The sequence below is a fragment of the Oryctolagus cuniculus genome, chromosome 10, assembly GCF_051225735.1.
Source record: "Oryctolagus cuniculus isolate XC-2025 breed Fujian yellow rabbit chromosome 10, ASM5122573v1, whole genome shotgun sequence".
In the NCBI taxonomy this organism is placed as follows: Eukaryota; Metazoa; Chordata; class Mammalia; order Lagomorpha; family Leporidae; genus Oryctolagus; species Oryctolagus cuniculus.
Window position 1 is genome coordinate 118786959 of NC_142876.1, and position 7315 is coordinate 118794273.

General features: G+C 56.4%; 1 protein-coding gene across 5 annotated transcripts; it reads right to left on the reverse strand.

Moving 5' to 3' along the window:
• Positions 1-647: 647 nt before the first annotated feature.
• Positions 648-7066, reverse strand: VHL (von Hippel-Lindau tumor suppressor). Of its 5 annotated transcripts, none has more exons than XR_016215082.1 (4): positions 6579-7066; positions 4788-4859; positions 4588-4710; positions 648-2456 (listed from the first exon to the last, which is right to left on the reverse strand). XR_016215082.1 is itself a non-coding variant. In XM_008249986.4 (3 exons), the coding sequence occupies exons 1-3, from the start codon at positions 6884-6886 to the stop codon at positions 2260-2262; spliced, it is 501 nt and encodes a 166-aa protein (XP_008248208.2). In that variant the 5' UTR covers positions 6887-7046; the 3' UTR covers positions 648-2259. The 5 variants fall into 5 exon arrangements, 2 of the variants coding, with proteins under 2 accessions (XP_008248208.2, XP_089162800.1); XR_016215083.1 differs by lacking the exon at positions 4788-4859 and adding an exon at positions 6325-6369 and having other exon boundaries at positions 2440-2456; positions 6461-7065; XR_016215081.1 differs by lacking the exon at positions 4788-4859 and having other exon boundaries at positions 6579-7060.
• Positions 7067-7315: the final 249 nt, after the last annotated feature.

Genomic DNA, 7315 nt, shown 5'->3' on the forward strand with positions numbered 1-7315 from the left:
GCTCGTACGGCACCTTGGTGCCCAAAGGCCAACCCAAAACTCAGGAAGACTGGACGGTGTGTGGCCAGAGTGGACAAAAGATGGAGGCTTGGAACGCAAGAAACAGTTCTGTAGGTTTCTCTCCCTCCTCTCTCCTGCTACTGCCCCTCCATCTGAGGACCGTCACAAATCTGCCTTCTCTGTGACCTGCCACTGGACTCCTGGGTGCGTCTTAGGGGCAGGAGGGTGTCTGGTTCAGTCAGGAAAGGGGAAAAAGGGGGGGACATTCGGGCAGCCCAGTGACGCAGGAGCAGCAGCACCGGGCGCTCAGAGAGGGCGAATGGACCCGAGAAGCTCAGCGGTGCTCACGTGCCAAGAGCAAAACCCAGACGTCTCCCCACCTCTGCAGGGGCGCGACTCCCAGCCCAGGCCCCGCCCGGGAGTCTCTGTAACCGCGGCTGACACACTCCTACTTAACCTTCGCTGGTGCTGTTTTCACGGGACAAAGAACATCTTACAAAGCCAGAGGAAGCAATGGTAAACAATCTAGTGTAAATGGTAAACAATCTAGTGTCGACTGGACTCGGACTGAGGCGGGCTGCTCGTGTCTGTGACCCCTCCCCACCCTAGAGGAAGCCCTCCTTGGTTAAAATAACACCACACACCCATTCTCTTTTTAGCACCATTTAATGTATTAAAGAACAGCTTTTTAAAAAAAATGTGAAGTAGGAAAAACGAGTGTCTTAAGGGCGATGCACTGAATGCACTCACAAAATTCAAGCGAAAGGTGGACCCTGTCCCTGTTCCAGGCCTTCAGAATTCCTTGACCCCACGGCCACACACACAAACGTGAAATCTCATTTCGACACAAAGATAGGGTAAGAAAAAAGCAGTGCTGCACTACTCCAGGGCCAGCAGATCCTTAAGCCCTGAGCCCATCCCCCAGAGCTCACACAGCTGCCCGGAACACCCACAAAACCCAACACTAAGCTGCGTCACTGAGCGCCACCACAACATGCTGAAACAAAACCAAACCCAACTTACTTCACGGTGAAGGAAGACAGCAGGGGAGCGAAAGGCCAGCCAGGAGACAGCCGCCTCTGCTCCCGGCCCACCCCTGACTCCACAGCCCAGAGGCACGTGCACACCAGGAAACACCCCAAACTTCCCTCACAAAAGGAAGTCTGTGCTACTGGTGCAGGGGGAAACCCGAGGGATAAAGTCAAAGGAAGAAGGATATAATAAAACCAGACCGAGTGTGAATTCAACTGAGTAAAAAACTAAAGTATGTCCCGGAAAAGGCTGAAATGGTTCCCAGTGTTAGTTTTCTGCTTAACTAATATTTGAATAGCACACCTACAGTGATCCTTCTGCTCTTTTCCAACTTCTTCTCTACTGAGGGACTTCTAAAAAAATCTATTCATTAGAAAGATCTACATCTGCTAGAAGTATTCAATTTGATTTACTAAGTTTAAGTGCAGTCCCTAAGGCAGGATACGGACATTTACAAAACCAGGAAGCATTACCAGGAGACTCCACCGCTAGGAGGAAGCTGCCCAGGGCCGGTGCACCTTGGCCTCTCCTCCACCCAGGGGAAAATGTCAACCAGACCCTGCTGATGAAAAATGCTGAACCAAACAGGAACAACACGGCCTTATGAAAAGGAACAGAGACACCGGCATTCGGCAAAGACTTATTTACAGACCAGCGAGTCCTGGGCTCCAGAACCAATGTACAAACCTCTCTTCCCATTTTCTGTGCACAAGGCACGTGAGGAGGAGGCAGAAATCCAACTACTTTCTCCTGGTAGTTCTAGAAGGGTGGGCATCTAAATACCACAGTGCCCAGCCTCCAAGCTCTGCGGACCACTCCCTCTCAAGGAGGGCTGGGGCCCAGCAGGCCCTAACTAGTTCCACGGCTCCACTTGGTGGACCTGGGAGAAGAACACCCAGGGCCTAGGCCAGTGCCTGGGAGACCACCCAGGGCCTAGGGCAGTGCCTGGGAGACCACCCAGGGCCTAGGGCAGTGCCTGGGAGACCACCCAGGGTCTAGGGCAGTGCCTGGGAGACCACCCAGGGCCTAGGGCAGTGCCTGGGAGACCACCCAGGGCCTAGGGCAGTGCCTGGGAGACCACCCAGGGCCTAGGGCAGTGCCTAGGAGACCACCCAGGGCCTAGGGCAGTGCCTAGGAGACCACCCAGGGCCTAGGGCAGTGCCTGGGAGACCACCCAGGGCCTAGGGCAGTGCCTGGGAGACCACCCAGGGCCTTGGGCAGCTGATTTCAGCTGTGGTTTTCAGTCTCCTCTTCCAACTGCTGATTTTCAAAGTGCTCCTGCGTCAGCCGCGCCAGGTCTTTCTGCACGTTCGGGTGGTCCTCCAGATCTTCGTAGAGTGACCGGACGATGTCCAGCCTCCTGTAGTTCTCTGGCTTGACCAGGCTTCGGATAACCTGGAGGCATCGTTCTTTGAGCGTGTACACTGGAAGGCAGAACACAAACCCTCAGAGCAGAAAGGACAGAGTAGCAGGCTCTCCCACGCACCCACGGCGGCTGCACGCACTCTGCACGGATCTCACTTCTGTCAAAACAACGCGAGCCAGCCAGCACACAGAGGGCACCCCGGGGCCGCCTCACAGCACCCATGCCCTGTGCAGTGACTTCCCCTCAAAACAGGCTGGGCCTGTGATGTGTGGGAAGCGAACGCGGATGCAGTGACACTGGCACTCGGGGTCCAGGCCCTGACACTCCTGGAGTCCCAGAGGTAGCCCGCCGGAGAAACCACGCTAGGAAGGGCAGGCCTTGGGCCTGGAAGAGAGGCTGCTGCCCGCCGCCTACCAGGAGGCAGCTCCACCAGTGACTGAGCGCAGGCCGGCTGCATCTTCACAAATACATACAACACCTGCTGTTCTGCAGTGGTCGTCACACAACCAAAACGCTGCAACTGCATCTGCAGCAGCTCAATACTAGGCCCACTGGCAAATTTTATTACCATAAGGGTATCCTGCAAGGCAACACTTAGACTTAAATTACCGATGCTCAACTCTTTAAAGCAGGATTCTAAACACATATGATTCATTTGAACTCAAGGTAAGGCATTTGCTCTCTTAGTCCTAAGAACACCAGTTTCTTAGAGTCTAACCTAATAAAGTCATTTGAGTTTTGAACAAACAGCAAACTATGATGTTAATCTTTTTTTTTTTTTTTTTGTAAGATTTCTTTCTTTATTTGAAAGGCAGAGTTACAGAGACAGGAGACAGAGATCTTCACTTCCTAAATGGCCACAATGGCTCGGGCTGGACAGGCCGAAGCCAGGAGCCAGGACCTCCCTCCAGGTCTCCCACACGGGCGGCAGAAACCCAGACACATTGGCAGGGAGCTGGACTGGAAGCAGAGCAGCTGGGACTTGACCAGTGCGTGTACGGGACACCAGTGGTGCAGGCAGCAGCTTAAACCAGGGCCCCACGACGCTGGCCCCTGATGTCAACATTCAGTTTGGAGGTTTCTGGGAACCCTACACGGCGAGCTTGTCTGGATCACATTGTACAAACACTATCAGAGGTCAACAACAGATAAGCCTTGATATCTGATTCTCCATCTCTCGTTCTTCAGGGACCCCGCAGCATAATTCTACCGGAAAGCCAGGGAAACAAAAGGTGTTCACAATTCTACCCGGACTACTTTAACTTAGCCCATCCCTTCCAGGCCACAGAGACCCCTTTGTGAGACATCTCTGATCAACAGGGAACATACAAAAATATTCCATTTTATTTACAGTGGAGAACAGGACACACAGAGATTGGATACCCTGAGTAGCATCAGGCAAAAATAAGCAAACAAGATTCTGCTGGTTCAGGTGGGTCTTCTACATATTCACAACAAGCAACCTCATCTTTTCAAAAGACTGAATTGAGGACCAGTGTGCGGGGCAGTGGCGAGGCCACTGTGATGCTGGCCTCCATATCAGTGTCAGCTGGAGCCTGGCTACGCGGCTTCTGAGCCAGCTTCCTGCCAGCGCACCTGGGAGGCAGCAAAAGGGGCCCCGCTCCTTGGGCCCCTGACACCCACGCGGGGGCCCCTGACGGAGCTCCTGGCTTCAGCCTGCCCAGGCCCAGCTGCTGCCACCATGTGGGGAGTGAACCAGTGCATGCCAGATATGGCTCGCTCTCTCCTCTCTCTCCCTCCTTCCCCATCTCTACCACTTTCTGTCACTCTGCCTCTCAAATAAATATTTTTATTTTATTTTTTTAAAGATTTATTTATTTGAGAGGCAGAATTGCAGAGAAAGGGAGAGACACAGACAGAGGTCTTCCGTCCACTGGTTCACTCCCCAGATGGTCTCAACGGCTGGAGCTGGGCTGATCCAAACCCAGGAGCCAGGAGCTTCTTCTGGGTCTCTCATGTGGGTGCGGGGGCCCAAACACTCGGGCCATCTTTTACGGCTTTCCCAGGTTGCATCAACAGGACCTGGATTGGAAGTGGAGTAGCTGGGACTTGAACCAGCACCCATATGGGATGCTGGCGCCTCAGCCGGAGGCTAACCTACTACGCCACAGTGCCAGCCCATCAAATAAATACAACTTCAAAAAAAAAAAAATTTTGAACAGTAGTACCTGGCAGTGTGATGTTGGCAAAAATAGGCTGCCCATCAACATTGAGAGATGGCACAAACAACTCCGTTTGGTTAACCAGAAGCCCATCGTGTGTCCCTGCATCTCTGAAGAGCCACAGGTGACCTGGGGAGACAAGCAGAGGCGTTAGGGAGCCACGCGACCGGTCTTCTCCACCTCCCCGGCCAACAGGAAAAGCTTACCTCTCACTCTGCTTTAAAAATCACACAAAGCCCTTCCGGTAAAATGAGCTCACTGAGTCCACACAAAAAGATCTATTTACAGATGAGAAAACCGGTCTGCAGAGGCACGAGCAGGCTCGAGGCAGAGCAGACAGGAAGCGTGTCCCTGAGACTCCAAATGTGGCGCAGCGTGGAAAAGCCAAGCCCAGCAGGGTCCAGGGTGCCGACCACACGGACACCACAGACCACAGGAGAGGAGGCCATGCACACCTGCAGCTGTGCCTCTCAAAACCAACCAGCAAGCGCCGGGAGGGCGCTGTGGCGCAGCCAGTAAAGCCGCCGCCCGTGACACAAGCATCCCACAGGCACCAGTTCAAGTCCCGGCTGCTCCACTTCCGATCCAGCTCTCTGCTGTGGCCTGGGAAAGCAGCAGAGGATGGCCCAAGTGCTTGGGCCCCTGCACCGGCCCAGAAGACCCAGAAGGGGCTCCTGGCTTTGGCTCAGCCCAGCTCCAGCCGTTGCGGCCATCTGGGGAGTGAACCAGCAGATGGAAGACCTCTAACTCTACCCCTCTGTAGCTCTTTGGAATACATACATCTTAAAAAAAAAAAAAAAAAAAAAAAAAAAAAGGAGGTAAAACAAATAAACAAGAACAACAAAACACCAGCAAGGAGGCACCAGAGTGTGTTGTTGATAAAAGAAAAAGCAAACTGAAAAAGGTACATTCTGTAGAAACAAACAAAACTGATCTGTTACAAAAAAAATCCTAAGAGTGACCAGGTCTGCAGGGGAGGGGAGTGAGGGCTCAGGGGCAGGGGGAACCTTTGTGCCAGCACTCACTCCAGGATGTGTGCATTTCACTGTGTGTAAAAACTCCTGAATTTAAGAGCAAATACAGGGGCCCCGCTGCGGCTGTGGTGCAGTGGGTTAACACCCTGGCCTGAAGCGCCGGCATCCCATATGGGCGCTGGTTCTAGTCCCAGCTGCTCCACTTCCAGTCCAGCTCTCCGCTGTGGCCTGGGAAAGCAGTAGAAGATGGCCCAAGTCCTTGGGTCCCTGCACCCGCGTGGGAGACCCGGAAGAAGCTCCTGGCTTGGGATCAGTGCAGCTCCGGCTGTTGTGGCCATCTGGGAAGAGAACCATCAGATGGACGACCTCTCTCTCTGTCTCTACCTCTCCCTGTAACTCTTTTTCAAATAATTAAAATAAATATTTATTTAAAAAAATATGTCACTTGCAAAAAGGAGGCCGTGGGACGAGGAGGCGAGCCGGCCGGACCCAAGACCGCACTGAAGGAGGCGGCATTCCTCCCGGGTGCACCCCCGCCCCAGACCGGGCACGAGTGTCAGCGAACCTGGAAGACGCATCGACCGTGCCGGCCGCTTAAGTGCTCCCTGCAGCCGCACTGTGTTCGCACGGTTCATAATTAAAAAAAAAAATTACAAAGAGGCACAAATAAACCTTGGAGCAGAATAAAAAAAATTCACACAGTTTCATCTATAGAGAAAGGAGACTACGGAAACGCTGGTTCCTGGAAGGGCTGCTGGCCCGCACGCACCCGCATCGCGCCCCGGCCCGGCGCCCGCCACCGACCCGCGCCCGGCTGCCCCGCACGCACCCGCATCGGGCCCCGGCTGAGTCCACCTGCTCCGGCCCGGCGCCCGCTGCGGCCGCCCCCCCCGCCCGGGGTTCACCAGCCCCGCACGCACCCGCATCGCGCCCCGCGGGCGGCCCCGGCTGAGTCCACCTGGTCCGGCCCGGCGCCCGCTGCGGCCGCCACCCCCGCCCGGGGTTCACCAGCCCCGCACGCACCCGCATCGCGCCCCGGCCCGGCGCCGCCCCCAGACCCCCGCAACACTGCTCTCGGGGTGAACGCCCGGGGAGGGCGTGCTCGTCCGAGTGCGGGGCTGCTCGGCGGCAGGCCCGTCCCGCGCAGCACCTCGGTAGCTGTGGATGCGGCGGCCCGTGCCCGGCGGCAGCGTGGGGTAGGGCTGCGGCTCTCCGTGGAAGTTGAGCCACACGGGCAGCGCGACGCGCGGGCTGCGGTTGCAGAAGATGACCTGGGACGGCTCGCGCGTGTTCACCGAGCGCAGCACGGGCAGCGGCCGCTCGGCCGCCATCCCCGCACTGGCGAGCGCCGCCTTCTCCGCGCCGGGTCTCGGCCTCTTCCGGGAAATCGCGTCTCGCACGGACAGCCCGGGCCTGGGCGCGCCGGGGCTCGCAGACCCGCCGCGGGGAGGGAGGCGCGCGTGTACGCATGCGCGCGCGCTCCCGGGCAGGCCGGCGCGCTCGGTGGGGGGACCGGGGAGGCAACGCTTGAAGCGTGCGCGTGCGCAGATGCACCCTCAGGCCGCCGGCTGAGCCCGGAAGCGGAAGCGGAAGCGGGGCGCCCATGCTTCCGCTAGTACATTTTTCCTTTTCCCCTGACTCGTCTGGGCGCACCCACTTACCGGTGCCTCGTAACGTCCGTGTAGGGCACACCCAGCTCCTCCTTCGTCATCTTCGTGGCGTTGCGCGTTTTGGGCGCTCTCCTCAGCCGCTCAAGGCCT